General features: G+C 46.4%; 1 protein-coding gene across 2 annotated transcripts in view; it reads left to right on the top strand.

Moving 5' to 3' along the window:
- Positions 1-213: 213 nt before the first annotated feature.
- The window catches only part of exd2 (exonuclease 3'-5' domain containing 2), a 39625-nt gene continuing 22271 nt past the window's right edge, over positions 214-17567 (top strand). For both annotated transcript variants that reach the window (XM_078233459.1, XM_078233458.1), the window contains exons 1-2: positions 214-720; positions 5574-5830. In XM_078233459.1, the coding sequence (XP_078089585.1) occupies positions 376-720; positions 5574-5830 (602 nt within the window). In that variant the 5' untranslated portion in view covers positions 214-375. The remainder of the gene's footprint in view (positions 721-5573; positions 5831-17567) is intronic.

Here is a 17567-nt window from a genome sequence, read left to right as displayed (position 1 = left end):
AGGAACATTGTAGCGGTTATTGGATAGGCACATGGAGCACACCAGGATGATAGGGAGTGGGATAGCTTGATCTTGCTTTCAGATAAAGCTCGGCACAACATCGTGGGCCGAAGGGCCTGTTCTGTGCTGTACTGTTCTATGTTCTATATGGCAGTTTTTTTCAACATGTTTGCAAGGTTCCTCAAAAGACAAACTGCAATGATTATTTTTTGGCAGGTTGATAATCGTGTTGTTGGAAGGCCACATTGGGTGGCTCGGTTTGAAATGTCTGGAGCTGCAACCGAGCTGCATGCGACACCGCGCCCTGTGTTTTCCCACTCCTTCCTGACGAGTAATGTGTGGTCCAAATCAGGACATCAGTCACACTGAAAAAGCATGTCCCGGCCACAGGCCCTGGCAGTGACAGCGGCCACAGTGCTGGGTACGGCTGTGGGCTGTCTGTACTTATGGAAGGCCTTTAAAAGTCCCAAATGGAAGAAGCCTCTCAGCAGACAGAATGGAGAAGCTCTGAACGAAGGAGAGAACGCCTCACAGAGTCACGGAGAGCAAGCTCGCCAACCGGACAACACGGATGATTTTGTTAATCCCAGTCCACTGGTGGGGAAATTGCTGAATGCAGAGGCCTTGATAGTGGAGTCAGAGACTGAGTGGGAGCAAGCCTGGCCGCTGCTGAAAGCAGAATTGGAACATTACCCACTCATAGGAATTGACTGTGAGTGGGTGAGTATCGTTCATAATATCTGTCGATATCTTTTGCTCTGTGCTTTTCTGTCTGGGAGGAGAAACAAGCCTAAGTAGCGTGGAAGGTTTAAAGTTTATTAATGTCACAAGCAGGCTTACATTAACACTGCAATGAAGTTACTGTGAAAATCCCCTATTCGCCACACTCCGGTGCCTGTTCAGGTACACTGACGGAGAATTTAGCACGGCCAATGCACCTAACCAGCACGTCTTTCGGACTGTGGGAGGAAACTGGAGCACCCGGAGGAAACCCACGCAGTCACGGGGAGAACGTTCAAGCTCCACACAGACAGCGACCCAAGCCGGACATCGAACCCGGGCCCCTGGCGCTGTGAGGCAGCAATGCTAACCACTGTGCTGCCATGGTACCAAGGTAGCAGAATTGAGGAATTATATATCCAGCTCCCTCACACTGTCACTCAGTAACCCCTCTCCCCCAGCACCCTGTGTTACTGACTGTATCTCTACTGATGTTAATCCAGCTCCCTCACACTGACACTCAGTAACCCATCTCCCCCAGCACCCTGTGTTACTGACTGTATCTCTACTGATGTTAATCCAGCTCCCTCACACTGTCACTCAGTAACCCCTCTCCCCCAGCACCCTGTGTTACTGACTGTATCTCTACTGCTGTTAATCCAGCTCCCTCACACTGACACTCAGTAACCCCTCTCCCCCAGCACCCTGTGTTACTGACTGTATCTCTACTGATGTTAATCCAGCTCCCTCACACTGACACTCAGTAACCCATCTCCCCCAGCACCCTGTGTTACTGACTGTATCTCTACTGCTGTTAATCCAGCTCCCTCACACTGACACTCAGTAACCCCTCTCCCCCAGCACCCTGTGTTACTGACTGTATCTCTACTGATGTTAACCCAACTCCCTCAGTATTGAGTGAAATATATAGATTCATGTAACCTCTTTAATGGCTTCAGGATGTCACCAAGTGGTTTACAACAAATGAAGTGTTTGCTTGGAAGTCCCAGATGTAAGGCAGGAAAGAAAATAGTTAATTACACATAAGCTTCCACAAATAACAATGGATAATCACCTAATTAACCGTGTTTTCTTTTATGATTGAGGCATAAATATTGGCCAGGGCACTCGGGAGAAATCCCTGGCTGTCTTTGAAATAGTGCCAGAGGATCTTTCATGTCCATCTGAGATCAGTAAGTTTAACAACACCAGGTTAAAGTCCAACAGGTTTATTTGGTAGCAAAAGCCACACAAGCTTTCGAAGCTCTAAGCCCCTTCTTCAGGTGAGTGGGAATTCTGTTCACAAACAGAGCTTATAAAGACACAGACTCAATTTACATGAATAATGGTTGGAATGCGAATACTTACAACTAATCAAGTCTTTAAGAAACAAAACAATGGGAGTGGAGAGAGCATCAAGACAGGCTAAAAAGATGTGTATTGTCTCCAGACAAGACAGCCAGTGAAACTCTGCAGGTCCACGCAACTGTGGGAGTTACAAATAGTGTGACATGAACCCAATATCCCGGTTGAGGCCGTCCTCGTGTGTGTTTGTGAACAGAATTCCCACTCACCTGAAGAAGGGGCTTAGAGCTTCGAAAGCTTGTGTGGCTTTTGCTACCAAATAAACCTGTTGGACTTTAACCTGGTGTTGTTAAACTTCTTACTGTGTTTACCCCAGTCCAACGCCGGCATCTCCACATCTGAGATCAGGCAGGGCTCTGGTTTCATGTCTGAATGGGACGATCCCAGCTCAATTATGGCTTTTTTGTGCTGAAGACTCTCGAGTGAGCCCCAGCCTCCTCACCCAGAGGTGAGAGTGCTGCCCGCTGATCAAGCCGAATAGCTGTTCATGGTCCGTTCCCCTGAACACCGACAGCAATATTGTGGAAAAGTTGACTAGAAATGGACAGTAACGCAGCTGAGTTTAAACTGTGGGTAGCTGAGTTTTTTCAGAGCACTGAAAAGGGAACTTCCTCAGCTCCTCGGCTATAGTGCTCCTGATTCTTCAACTGTGATGCCCATGATTGATGTATGCATGGGCACTGGTTTTCCATGCTGCTTGTCCAACACCAAAACTGGATGAGCAGAGGTAGCCTCCAAGTAACTATTGGAAAGTGCAAAAACATTTGTTTTGGTCCCCTCCTCCGTAAACTCATAGCTACTGATTCCATCTCTCTCCTTGGTCAGTATCTGAGGCTGAACTGTTCATAACTATGGCATCCTATTTGACCCTGAGCTGAGTATTTATAAGGATTTCTCAGACGTGTGGCGCAGTGGTGCAGGGACCTGGGTTCAGTTCCGACCTTGAGTGGCTGTCTTGTGTGGAGTCTGCACGTTCTCCCCGTGTCTGCGTGGGTTTCCTCTGGGTGCTCCGGTTTCCTCCCACAGTCCGAAAAATGTGCGGGTTAGGTGGATTGGCCATGGTAAATGCATGGGGTTATGGGGATAAGGTGGGGATGTGGGCCCCTGGGTAAGATGTTCTTTCGTAGAGTTGGTGCAGACTTGATGGGCCAAATGGCCTCGTTTTGCACTGTAGGGATTCTATGGTACTACACAGAAATAGATCACTTGGCCCAACTATTTTATGCGCCGCAAGAGCTTCCTCCCACCTTACTTCATTTCACCTCTATTCCATCGTCCTTTAAGTGTTTGTCAAGTTTCCCCCTCAAAGGCATCCATGCTGTTTACCTCAACTATGTCACGTGCTAATTTCTGATCATGAAAGGCCCTTGGATGAAGTGAAATAGTCCCTGGCCAGCGAGGGGAAGGCTCAACCGCGTCACCCCAGCCTAAGGCCATTCACCTGTCAGTCTGAAACAACCAAATTACCCATTAGCTGGCATTTACTAAATGCAGGATGTTGTGGGGTGGGTAATCGGGACAGTATCTCAGGCACTGCCTCTAGGACCATAGAATCATAGAAACCCTACAGTACAGAAAGAGGCCATTCGGCCCATCGAGTCTGCACCAACCACAATCCCACCCAGGCCCTACCCCCATATCCCTACATATTTTACCCGCTAATCCCTCTACGCATCCCAGGACACTAAGGGTCAATTTTAGCATGACCAATCAACCTAACCCGCACATCTTTGGACGGAAACCGGAGCACCCGGAGGAAACCCACGCAGACACGAGGAGAATGTGCAAACTCCACACAGGCAGTGACCCAAGCCGGGAATCGAACCCAGGTCCCTGGAGCTGTGAAGCAGCAGTGCTAACCACTGTGCTACCGTGCCGCCCACGTACAGACATTCACAGTGATTGGAGTGAGCAGCTAGAAAACTTGGGCGCAGGACATTTGAGCAAGAGAAAAGTTGTATCCATTCCTTATTTTCAGAACCCCCGATCCATGCTTTTGTTCCCTCTAGACTTGAATATTCCAATGCTGCCTTCATCAGCCTCCCACCTATTACCCTCTTTTCAGTTGATTCAAACTACTGCTGCCCATATCCTAGCTTATATCAAGTCTGGTTCATCCACTGACCCGATACTTGCTGACCTCCATTAGCTTCCAGTCTATCAAGACTTTGATCTTAAAAAAAAAAAATCTCATGCTGTTTAAATCTCGTCATGGCCCAACCCATGCTTCTCTCTGAAATCTTTGTAGGAATGGCACAGCGGTTAGCACTGCTGCCTCACAGCGCCAGGGACACGAGTTCGATTCCCGGCTTGGGTCACTGTCTGTGCAGAGTCTGCGCATTCTCCCCGTGTCTGTGTGGGTTTCCTCCGGGTGCTCCGGTTTCCTTCCATAGTCCCAAAGACATGCTGGTTTGGTGCATTGGCCATGCTAAATTCTCCCTCCGTGTACCCGAATAGGTGCCAGAGTGTGGTGATTAGGGGATTTTCACAGGAACTTCATTGCCGTGTTAATGTAAGCCTACTTGTGACACCAATAAATAAACTTTAAACTTCTCCTTTTCAGCAACTCTGCAATCCCTGTGTTCCCCAACTCTTTTTGCACATCATCGATTTACTATGCTTCACTATTGATAGAGTCTGCCTCGCCCTTAAGCTCTGGAATTCCCTCTTTAATCCTCTTCACCTTTCTCTCTTTCCCTGATTAGGTAAGTACTTGATTTGAAACAATGTGCAGTGGTATGGGGGAAAAGGCAGGGGAATGGCACTAAGCCAGAATGCTCACTTGGAGAGCTGGTGCAAACATGATGGGCCAAATGGCCTCCTGTGCCACAACAATTGTGATCAGTGCATTCCTTAAAGCCTAACTATTTGATAAGGCTTTTATCTTGTGACTAGGTGCCAAATTTTGTTTGATAATGCTGTTGTAAAGTGCCATTGAAGGCAATGTATAAATACAAGTTACTGTGATAGAATCATAGAGTCCTACAGTGCAGAAGGAGGCCATTCGGCCCATCGAGTCTGCACCGACCACAATCCCACCCAGGCCCTATCCCCATAACCCCACGCATTTACCCTAGCTAATCCCCCTGACACTAAGGGGCAATTTAGCACGGCCAATGCACCTAACCTGCACATCTTTGGACTGTGGGAGGAAACGGGAGCACCCGGAGGAAACCCATGCAGACATGGGGAGAAAGTGCAGGCTCTGCGCAGACAGTGACCCAAGCCGGGAATCTAACCTGGGTCCCTGGTGCTGTGAGGCAGCAGTGCTAACCGCTGTGCCACCGTGCTGCCCATTAAAGCATCTCATACTCCAGAAAGAGTTGAAGGGCATAGAGAGCAGAAAAGGCCCTTTGGCCCAACCTGCAAACTGGATTTAGTTGATTAGTTTTTAAACTGTATTTTCTTCTCTAGAAGTTTGAAACTTTTGGTTTAACAGTGGCAGCGGTGACATTTTCTTTTCCTCCTGTCTTGAAATTATTTTCCAGATTTCTGTCAAGGGGAAGCCAAACCCCGTGTCTCTCCTTCAGATTGCCTCTTACAGTGGTCTGTGCCTCCTCGTCCGCGTGACACACATGACCAGGGATGGTCAGTTGTTGCCGAAGACCTTACTCGACCTGATGGGGAATGGTAGTGTTCTGAAAGTTGGTGTTGATGCCTTTGAGGATGGCTGCAAGCTGCTCCGAGACTACTGCATTACAGTCAGGGGCTGCTTGGATGTGAGATACTTGGTCATGCGCCAGAGGTTTGTGATGGGTTGAATTATAAGGACAGATTGCAAAGATTATATTCGGTAGTGTGTGGGAGATTAAGGAATGCTGTAATTAAGGTGTTGATGGGGCACATAGAGACAGCAATATCTTTGGTGGGAGAGTCCAGAACAGGGGGAGGGAGGGGGGCATGACCTTAAAATGAGGACATGCAGGAAACACTTGGTCACAAAACGTAATAGAGATCTGGAACTGTCGCCAAAAAGCTTCTGGAGCTCAATTGAAATTTTCAAAGCTAAAATTGTTCGATTTTTGTTCAGCAAGATGGAGTTGAGAGACAGATCAGCCATTGTCTCACTGAATGGCAGATCAGACTCCAGGCACTGAAGAGTCTCCTCCTCTGCCAATTGTTTTCTGGAGAATTGTAGGGTTTTTTTTTCCCTCCCTCTTTCTAAGGCCGTGTATGTCTGTTTTCATCCTAGTGTAGGATTTCTTATCTTTGCTGTTTTAGGGTAAACCAGAGATTACTGAAGCTTCAACCTTAATAATGATTGGTTTTATTGACAAAACACACATTTTATAGAGGACATACTTACAATCTTAGTAATGCAATGCTGGAGTAAATGGGAGGTTAGCTCTCTGTTGACATGCTGCTGCTTGGTTTCTGTTCCTGGTATGTCTCTTCCTTTCACTTGAAATTTATGTTTTAATTGTTTCACTGCTGGCAAAGTCCTCTCTCAGTAACTTTCCCTTCCAGCCAATGCTGCGGCTGCTTCCTCATTGTGACAATTTTTAATATATTTGCACACAATGATTGTCTTTCATAAGATCATAAGGAATGGCAGTGGGAGTCGGCTGTTCAGCCCCTCAAACATGCTCTGGCATTCAGTAAGGTAACTGGGAGGGCTGGCGGTTGGGAGGGGGCTTGGGAGATCCTGCCCGAGGCTAGTGAGGCCCCGCGGGCGGGAGGAGGGTAGTGAGGTCCCGCGAGTGGGAGGAGGGTAGTGAGGCCCCGCGAGTGGGAGGAGGGTAGTGAGGCCCCGCGGGCGGGAGGAGGGTAGTGAGGTCCCGCCAGCGGGAGGAGGGTAGTGAGGCCCCGCGAGTGGGAGGAGGGTAGTGAGGCCCCGCGAGTGGGAGGAGGGTAGTGAGGTCCCGCCAGCGGGAGGAGGGTAGTGAGGCCCCGCGGGCGGGAGGAGGGTAGTGAGGTCCCGCCAGCGGGAGGAGGGTAGTGAGGCCCCGCGAGTGGGAGGAGGGTAGTGAGGTCCCGCCAGCGGGAGGAGGGTAGTGAGGCCCCGCGAGTGGGAGGAGGGTAGTGAGGTCCCGCCAGCGGGAGGAGGGTAGTGAGGCCCCGCCAGCGGGAGGAGGGTAGTGAGGCCCCGCCAGCGGGAGGAGGGTAGTGAGGCCCCGCCAGCGGGAGGAGGGTAGTGAGGCCCCGCCAGCGGGAGGAGGGTAGTGAGGCCCCGCGGGCAGGAGGAGGGTAATGAGGCCCTGCGAGCAGGAGGAGGGTAGTGAGGCCCCGCGAGCAGGAGGAGGGTAGTGAGGCCCCGCGAGCAGGAGGAGGGTAGTGAGGCCCCGCGAGCAGGAGGAGGGTAGTGAGGCCCCGCGAGCAGGAGGAGGGTAGTGAGGCCCCGCGAGCAGGAGGAGGGTAGTTAGGCCCCGCGAGCAGGAGGAGGGTAGTGAGGCCCAGTGAGTGGGAGGAGGGTAGTGAGGCTCCGTAATCGGGAGGGGGGTAGTGAGGATGAGGGGTGTGAGGTTCAGTCGGTGGGAGTGGATTTGGAGGGCCAGTGAGTGGATGGTTGGGATGGCGGTGATGAGCAAAGTGGCAGGATTTGTTTAAAGACCATACTGAGCATGTGCAGTTACAGTGGAGTTTCTGATCCATGTACAGGAACAGTGTTTTAAACAAAAAAGTGCCATTATAATGCACTTTAAACAGGGGATACCTGTACGAGGGTGATATTAGTCATTGAGATATACAGCATGGAAACAGGCCCTTCGTACCAACACGCCCATGCCAACCAAGTTTCCTAAACTGAACTAGTCCCTATCCTTCTAAACCTTTCCCATCCATGTACCTGTCCCAATGTCTCTTAAATGTTGTAATTGTACCCTCTCTCCCACCTCCTCTGGCAGCTGAATCCATACACGCATCCCACCCTCTGTGTGAAGAAGTTGCCCCTCAGGTCCCTTTTAAATCTTTCCCCTCTCACCTTTAACCTATGCCCTCTAGTTTTGGGCTCCCCTACCCTGGGGAAAAACCTTGACTAATCACCTTATCTATACCCCTCATGATTTTATAAACCTCATAAGGTCACCCCCTCATCCTCCTACGCTCCTCCTAAGTCTCAACATCTTACGTTTTTGCTTCAGTTCTGATTCCCCGTGGACTATTTTGGAGTTTTTGAGGGCAAATGTTTCTGCCGCCCCCACCCCCTCCCCATGTGTTTTGAGCCCCATGCTCCATGTGGTGGCAAATTCCAAATAGCCATTCTTTGATTAAAGAGGATTATCCTGAATTGCTTAATAGCTTTGTTAGTGACTGTTTATATTTCTGGCCTCTCGTTTTGGTCTCCCCTACGAGGGACAACATCTGCTACCCGAGTAAGCCTTTCAGAATTTTGAAGACCTCTATTAGGGCACTCCGCAGCCTTCTCTTTTCAAATGATGTCTGTCTCCCTTGGGCAAGTCATGTCCAATGCTTAGAGGGTGAGTCATTGGCCTAGTAGTCCACTTGACTCTTATCCCTCTCATTTGCGCATTGACTTTCTCTTTCTGCCCCAACTTTACCCGTGCCACATTTTGATTGGTACCTCAGCAGTTGGTAAATCTCAGATTGGTTGTGGCATTTCACTTGTTTTGGTCCCACAGACTGTTGGAGTTCAGCTGCTTAGTGCGCCTCCACACTGCATGCTTTATTGAAATCCGGCATATCAAAATAATGATATAAAATATTTACGGTCTGCATGTACAGTTCATTATGCTCCTTGGACAGTGGAATTAATTATTTAAGGTGGGATTTATTGTGAGCATAAATTTGTATTATTAATCCAACAGCAACATTCCCTTAGCCAATGGGAAATCTCACATCTCGAGCAGGGTTTTTATTGTCGAGATGAAATCAAAATTACATCGTGAAAAGGAAATAATTTGATTCATATGTCATTGTAAGATATACAGAGAGGCTTGTTTAACAGACTGTGACTTCTAGGTCTCCACCGAATATCCAACCCAATGGCTGGTTTGGGCAATCACTACTTCAGCTGTAACTCAGTTGTGGCATTTTCACCTTTGAGTCAGAAGGCCATTAGTCCACGCCAGAACCTGGAGTACATAATCCAGGCTGACATTCAGGTGCAATCCTGAGGGAATGCCGTCTTTAAGACGGGATGCTATCCTGAGGTGCTGTCTGCCCCCCCCTCAAGTGGATGTAAAAGAACCCAGGACTATAGTTTGTACAACATGGGAGTTAATTCCAGTGTCCCTCCCCCAACATTATCCCCCAAGCAACATCATTACTAGCATCTAAAATCAAAGCAAAATACTGTCCATTCTGGAAATCTTAAACAAAAACAGAAAATGTTAGAAAAACGCCACAGCTCTGGCAGCATCTGTGGTGAAAGTTAACCTTTTGAGTCATTTGATTTGATTTATTATTGTCACATGTATTAGTATACTGTGAGAAGTATTGTTTCTTGCGCGCTATACAGACAAATCATAGATAAGGAAAGGAGAGAGTGCAGAATGTAGTGTTATAGTCTTAGCTGGGGTGTAGAGAAAGATCAACTTAATGCAAGGTAGGTCCATTCAAAAGTCTGATGGCAGCAGGGAAGAAGCTGTTCTTGAGTCGGTTGGTACGTGACCTCAGACTTTTGTATCTTTTTCCCGAAGGAAGAAGGTGGAAGAGAGAATGTCCAGGGTGCGTGGGGTCATTAATAATGCTGGCTGCTTTTCCAAGGCAGCGGGAAGTGTAGACAGTGTCAATGGGTGGGAGACTATCAAAGATAGATGTAAAAGACCTGATGGAACAACTTGGAAGAGCAGTGTCCTGGCTAATATTTAGCCCTCAATAAACATGGTCAAAAACCGATTATCTTGCCACTATCATACTTCTGTTTGTGGGAGCTTGCTGTGTGGAAACTGCTTTCCATGTTTCTTGCCTTACACCAGTGACTATACTTGAAAAACACTCTGTTTGCTGTAAAACATTTTGGGAGATGCAGAGATTGTGAAAGGTTCGATAGGAATGCAAGTTTTTTTTACTTACATAGGATATCCGTTTGAGGAACTTGCTTCACAAATCACATTTTCTTGGCCCTTCAGTATCTAATTTATGGATAAATAATTTAGTGAATGGCTAATTATTGATTTTAGGCGGTTTTAAGGTTATTGAACAAAGTAGGACACAGGGTTACTGCTGGGAAAGGAGTAAAAAACAAAATAAAGATCAAAAAGCATCTTTCACAAGCTCAGGACTGCCAAAGTGCTTTACAGTTAAAGTGCTTTGAAGTGTAGTCTCTATTGTAATGTAGGCAATCCAACAGCGAATTTGCATTCTGGAAGATCTGACAAACAACACTCAACTAAATGACCGGATAATCCATCTCCGTGCTGCTGATTGAGGGATGAACAATGGCCAGGGCATTGAGGAGAATCCCCCTGCTCCTCTTCAAAATTGTGCCATGGGATTTATTTTACACCTGAGGGGGCAGATGATGTCCTGGTTTAACACCTCATCTGAATGATGGCAGCTCCCTCAGTATACACTCGATGTCAGTTTGGATTATATGCTCAAATCTATGGATTGGGACTGAACACACAATCTTCTGACTCACTTCAGAACATCAGTACTGAGCTGTAGCTGACACCCAATGAGAAGATTATTGTCCATCATGACCTCACTATTTGAGTATTGTTATGAAGCAGAGGTGGATCCTCCCTCTGAGAACTAACACCTAACCACTCAAAGAGGAGCACCTCGCCCTATAATCTGTAAAAGTGAGTGATACGATCTGCTCTTCAACAACTTTTGATGGTTAAATCAAAATAACTCCCTGACACACACTCTAAAATCAACAAGTAACAATTTATTTATCTAACTAACTGAACAAATGAACTAAACTATTAACAAACCAAATAAAACACGATTCTAATGGAATGCTGTTCCAACAAACACAATTCCCACTCATTAACAAAAAAAAGATATTTAGTCACTCTCTAAATTACAACCAGGTTTTGTCTCTTCTGGAATATTCTGGGCTTTCTCTGTTGATTCTTCTGTCAGGAACTTATGCCTTCTTTGGTACCTTCGCTATTGAGAAGAGGCTTTGAGCTAATAGCTGTAAGCTGTGGCAGATGGCAGTTGCTCTCTGCTTTTGTCTCTATACGTGTGAAGACATATCAATATCCCCATAATATGATTGGTCCTTGGTTGCCAACACCATCAAATTTAAATTTAATAGGTTCTTGGTATCCAAGTGTCTGATTCAAATTTGACTGGCTGAATTTTAAAAAACGAAAGCCTGTTGCCTTGGTAACCCTGCTGCTTAGCCTTCTGAAACAAATGTTTCATTTTGGGCACTCTATCTGTACTTGCATTTTTTTTAACCTTAAAAAAAAACACCTTTTAACAGACAATTTTACAAACACCAACTTCAGAATAATATTAATACCAGCCATTCAGTATTTTTTCCCCCTTCATGTGCTAGGTGACCGTGCAGTCCTGGGGATGATTGATCCAGCCACAAAGTCCAAACATGCACAGTTTCAGCACAGCAATGATAGACTCCGAAGGTGATGAAAAGGCTGAGGGACAATGTGCATCAGACAATCTACCATAGCAAAGATGCAGAAAGATCACAGACATTGTGCAGAGATAGTGGCTCCGTTGACCTTTGGATTACTGGCTTCAAGTTTAATCTGAGGTTTGTGTGATGTGATCATTGCATACTTCCTCCAATTGCCTTGCTTGATGGGTCTGTGTTTGATGATGCTACATGGTTTAGCAATATCCTTTTGTTCTGAGGTCAAAGTTCCTTCTGCAAGTTTGCTGAGGTCAGCTAAATAGTCCCCAGGTCAATTCCCTCTTCCAGGCTTTGGTGCCACACGTTGACACGAGCCAAAATATGGGAAAATATACACAGGCTTAGGGTAACTTCACCTCAAACCTGGTGCAAAGGTAACATGTATGCTAGCTGAAGTTCCCTCAATCATAAACCTCCTCATATCCCCAGCAATATATGCTGCTAATCCTCCACACATCCCCGACAACAGGGTGATAACACACCTCACATCTTTGATAATGCAAAAGGCAAATGCCCCATGTCACTAACAAAACATGCTGCAAGCTTTTCACATCCCAAACAATACACGGGGTTAATTCCACATCATTGCGCACAATACGAACACAGTTCATCCTCAATAACACACAGCACTAACACTGCTCATTCCCAATAACACACAGCACTAACACTGCTCATGCCCAATAACACACAGCACTAACACTGCTCATCCCCAATAACACACAGCACTAACACTGCTCATCCCCAATAACACACAGCGCTAACACTGCTCATCCCCAATAACACACAGTGCGAACACTGCTCGTCCCCAATAACACACAGTGCGAACACTGCTCATCCCCAATAACACACAGTGCGAACACTGCTCATCCCCAATAACACACAGCACTAACACTGCTCATCCCCAATAACACACAGTGCGAACACTGCTCATCCCCAATAACACACAGCACTAACACTGCTCATCCCCAATAACACACAGCACTAACACTGCTCATCCCCAATAACACACAGCACTAACACAGCTCATCCCCAATAACACACAGCACTAACACTGCTCATCCCCAATAACACACAGCACTAACACTGCTCATCCCCAATAACACACAGTGCGAACACTGTTCATCCCCAATAACACACAGCACTAACACTGCTCATCCCCAATAACACACAGTGCGAACACTGTTCATCCCCAATAACACACAGCACTAACACTGCTCATCCCCAATAACACACAGCACTAACACTGCTCATCCCCAGTAACACACAGCACTAACACTGCTCATCCCCAATAACACACAGCACTAACACTGCTCATCCCCAATAACACACAGTGCGAACACTGTTCATCCCCAATAACACACAGCACTAACACTGCTCATCCCCAATAACACACAGCACTAACACTGCTCATCCCCAGTAACACACAGCACTAACACTGCTCATCCCCAATAACACACAGCACTAACACAGCTCATCCCCAATAACACACAGCACTAACACTGCTCATCCCCAATAACACACAGTGCGAACACTGCTCATCCCCAATAACACACAGCACTAACACTGTTCATCCCCAATAACACACAGTGCGAACACTGCTCATCCCCAATAACACACAGTGCGAACACTGCTCATCCCCAATAACACACAGCACTAACACTGCTCATCCCCAATAACACACAGCACTAACACTGCTCATCCCCAATAACACACAGCACTAACACTGCTCATCCCCAATAACACACAGCGCTAACACTGTTCATCCCCAATAACACACAGCGCTAACACTGCTCATCCCCAATAACACACAGCACTAACACAGCTCATCCCCAATAACACACAGCACTAACACTGCTCATCCCCAATAACACACAGTGCGAACACTGCTCATCCCCAATAACACACAGTGCGAACACTGTTCATCCCCAACAACACACAGTGCGAACACTGTTCATCCCCAACAACACACAGTGCGAACACTGTTCATCCCCAATAACACACAGCACTAACACTGCTCATCCCCAATAACACACAGTGCGAACACTGCTCATCCCCAATAACACACAGCACTAACACTGCTCATCCCCAATAACACACAGCACTAACACTGCTCATCCCCAATAACACACAGTGCGAACACTGCTCATCCCCAATAACACACAGTGCGAACACTGCTCATCTCTGAGGCGATTGCTGAGCAGGGCTTGGTATGAGTTAGGATACTGGCAGTAGAGCTTTGGATGAACTCAAGTTTATATAGGGTGTAAGATAGAAGATGTACCATGAGCGCATCAGAATTATCCAGTTAAACGTAATAATGCATGGCTGGGGTTTCGTCAGCAGTTAAACTGAGGCAGGAGTAGAGTTTGGGATGTGTAAGGGGTTGAAGGAGATGATCTTTATGTTAGCTGCAGTACCCAGGTTGTGCATGAGCCTGAGACAATTGCTCGGAAAAGGGATGAAGCCTGTGGTTTGCAAATGAAGTTTGATGACGGAACAAAACCAGTGACTTCGAGCCACTTAATGTTCAGTTGGTCATTAAAAGTTGGGATGACGTGGCTCTTTCTCTTTCTCTCTCTCTCTCTCTCTCGAGGACTATTACAACTCTAGATCAATTCAAGAAGATGTTCAATAAGGTAGCATCAAGAATGTTAATTGTCTGAACATCTAACAAGGCAGCATATGCAAAAGGAAGGTATCCTAAACGTTTGGAGAAAAGGGGATCATGCTTTGAAACTGCTTGTTGCTTTGTCGGCTGCTCCTTTATAAGTGTTTCTATGTATACCCCCACTTCATGTGGCGTCCACATGATCCCTAATGACACCCAGCAATCCGTTTTGCTGTCGGCTCTTTAATCCGTCCATCTACCTCTTTCCAGCAGCTGCAGTTTAAAACAAACTGCAGTGTTTGGGTTTACGCAACCTTTTTTGTTGATTCATGGAGTATGGGTGTCGCTGGCTAGGCCAGCATTTATTGTCCATGCCCAGTTGCCTTGAACTGAGTCGCGTGCTTGGCCATTTCAGGGGGCAGTTAAGAGTGAGCCACATTGCTGTGGCTCTGGAGGCACATGTAGGCCAAGGACGGCAGATTTCCTACCCTAAAGGACCAGATGGGTTTTTCCGACAATGGTTTCTTGGTCATCAGTAGATTCTTAATTCCAGATATTTTTGATTGATTTCAGATTCCATCTGCCATAGCGGGATTCAAACCAGGGTCCCGAGAACATTCGCTGAGCTTCTGGGTTAATAGTCTAGTGATAGGCCACCGCCTCCTCAGTAGTGCGGAGCATTTGATCGAGGTTTAGTTTGAGTTGGGTTGAATTTGAATTTCTGTGCTACCCAGTTGCTCAGTTCCCTGAGTTTGCTTTAAAGCTTTTGCTAGATGTGGACATCCTTATTTTTCATGTGGCTCCAAAACAGATCATAACAGGGCGGCACGGTAGCACAGTGGTGAGCACTGCTGCTTCACAGCTCCAGGGACCTGGGTTCGATTCCTGGCTTGGGTCACTGTCTGTGTGGAGTTTGCACATTCTCCTCGTGTCTGCGTGGGTTTCCTCCGGGTGCTCCGGTTTCCTCCCACAGTCCAAAGATGTGCGGGTTAGGTTGATTGGCCATGCTAAAATTGCCCTTAGTGTCCTGAGATGCGTAGGTTAGAGGGATTAGTGGGTAAAATATGTAGGGGTATGGGGGTAGGGCCTGGGTGGGATTGTGGTCAGTGCAGACTCAATGGGCCGAATGGCCTCTTTCTGCGCTGTAGGGTTTCTATGATAAAGGACAGGGCCTTCGAGGAGAAGATAATTCACATGGACCCATCATAATTAAATGCTGTCCTCACAGACCTTACAATGTGAAAGTGTTCGAGTCTGCAGTAACACTCTGGCACTGCTGATAATGCAAGGCATGTTTCGCCAATAATTTTTAATGCGTGAATCAGAATTTCTACAAACGTAGCTGAAAACAATCAATTGGTAAATCTTATGGGGCACAGTTCAATTTAATTACCATTTACCAACTTGTGTAAACGGGAATGAATATTTTATACAAATGTTATTGGGCTCTTGAAGCATGCTATGTTCAGTTTGGTTGTGAATAGGATGTATTCAGTACCTTCCCCACTTAATGGGCGAACGAGGAATAGACCAGGAGCTTACTTCACTTCAGTTTTCTCCCTTTATCTTTGCATATTGTCCCCCACTTATTGTACTTCCTCCATCGCCTCAATACGTCCTTTGCCCCAGTGGTTACCCTTTTATATGTCACAGCACACCTCTATACTACAAAAACATTTGGAGGCACGCCTCCTATTTTCTCTGAACTGCCCTCTGGCAAAATACTTTTTTGGGGCGATTTTCAGCCCACGTTTGCAGCCGGAGAAAACAGCGACGTGGGTGGAAAATCCGGAGAGAACTGGGAAACACGGGTTTCCGTGTTATACTGTGGATGCCAAAAATCTGATTTCCGCCATAATAATGCTGAGCAATGATAGCTTCAGTTCCAGCTATGGCAAAACCGGGACCATTGACTTGGAAAAATGGAAACAGGACAAAAACTGTATAAAAGGGAACCTCATTTCCTTAAAAACACTGTTCACAAATCTATCCAGTTCATACACGATGTAATATTTTGAAATGGTAATCAACATGAATGTTGACTGTTTCCCTCCATAGATGCTGCCTGATTATCTGAGTTTTCCAGCATTTTTTTCTTCTTGTGTCAAATTTTCAACATCTGCAGTATTTTGCTTTTGCATTAATCTTTTGAGAACGATGTATGATAGAAGCAGGAAGGTTGTTTCCACTGGCGGGTGAAACTAGAACTAGGGGACATGGCCTCAAAATAAGAGGGAGCAGATTTAGGACTGAGTTGAGGAGGAACTTCTTCACCCAAAGGGTTGTTGAATCGGTGGAATTCCCTGCCCAGTGAAGCAGTTGAGGCTACCTCATTGAATGTTTTTAAGGCAAGAATAGATAAATTTTTGAACAGTAAAGGAATTAAGGGTTATGGTGAGTGGGCGGGTAAGTGGCGCTGAGTCCACGAAAAGATCAGCCATGATCTTATTGAATGGCGGAGCAGGCTCGAGGGGCCAGATGGCCTACTCCTGCTCCTAGTTCTTATGTTCTGTTACCTTGGATAGAAAAATGAAGTATGAGAGAAAAGCAGTAACATAATTTAAAAAGAGGAGAAAGCTGAAGTGCAGGTCAGAAGTCTCAGCATAATGCTCGTCTTATATCGAGACATTAGCTAAACATAACGATAGATACAAGTTTTTTTTATTTTTAATTTGATTTATTATTGTCACGTATTAACATACAGTGAAAAGTATTGTTTCTTGCGCTCTGTACAGACAAAAACATACCGTTCATAAAGAAGGAAAGGAGGGAGTGCAGAATGTAGTGTTACAGTCATAGCTAGGGTGTAGAGATAGATCAACTTAATGCGAGGTAGGTGCATTCAAAAGTCTGACGGCAGCAGGGAAGAAGCTGTTCTTGAGTCGATTGGTATGTGACCTCAGACTTTTGTATCTTTTTCCCGAAGGAACAAGGTGGAAGAATGTCCGGGGTGAGTGGGGTCCTTGATTATGCTGGCTGCTTTGCCGAGACAGCAGGAAGTGTAGACAGTGTCAATGGATGGGAGGCTGGTTTGCGTGATGGATTGGGCTACATTCACAACCTTTTGTAGCTTATTGCGGCAGAGCAGGAGCCATACCAACCTGTGATACAACCAGAAAGAATGCTTTCTATGGTGCATCTGTGAAAGTTAGTGAGAGTCATAGCTGACATGCCAAATTTTCTTAGTCTTCTGAGAAAGTAGAGGCATTGGTGAACTTTCTTAACTATAGTGTCGGCATGGGGGGACCCGGACAGGTTGTTGGTGATCTGGACACCTAAAAACTTGAAACTCTTGGACCTTTCTACTATGTCCTCTTTGATTGTTCTTCTTTACGCTTCCTGAAGTCGATGACAATCTCCTTC

This window comes from Mustelus asterias, chromosome 18 (genome assembly GCF_964213995.1).
Source record: "Mustelus asterias chromosome 18, sMusAst1.hap1.1, whole genome shotgun sequence".
Classification (NCBI taxonomy): Eukaryota; Metazoa; Chordata; class Chondrichthyes; order Carcharhiniformes; family Triakidae; genus Mustelus; species Mustelus asterias.
This window is presented reverse-complemented; position numbering and strand designations above follow the sequence as displayed.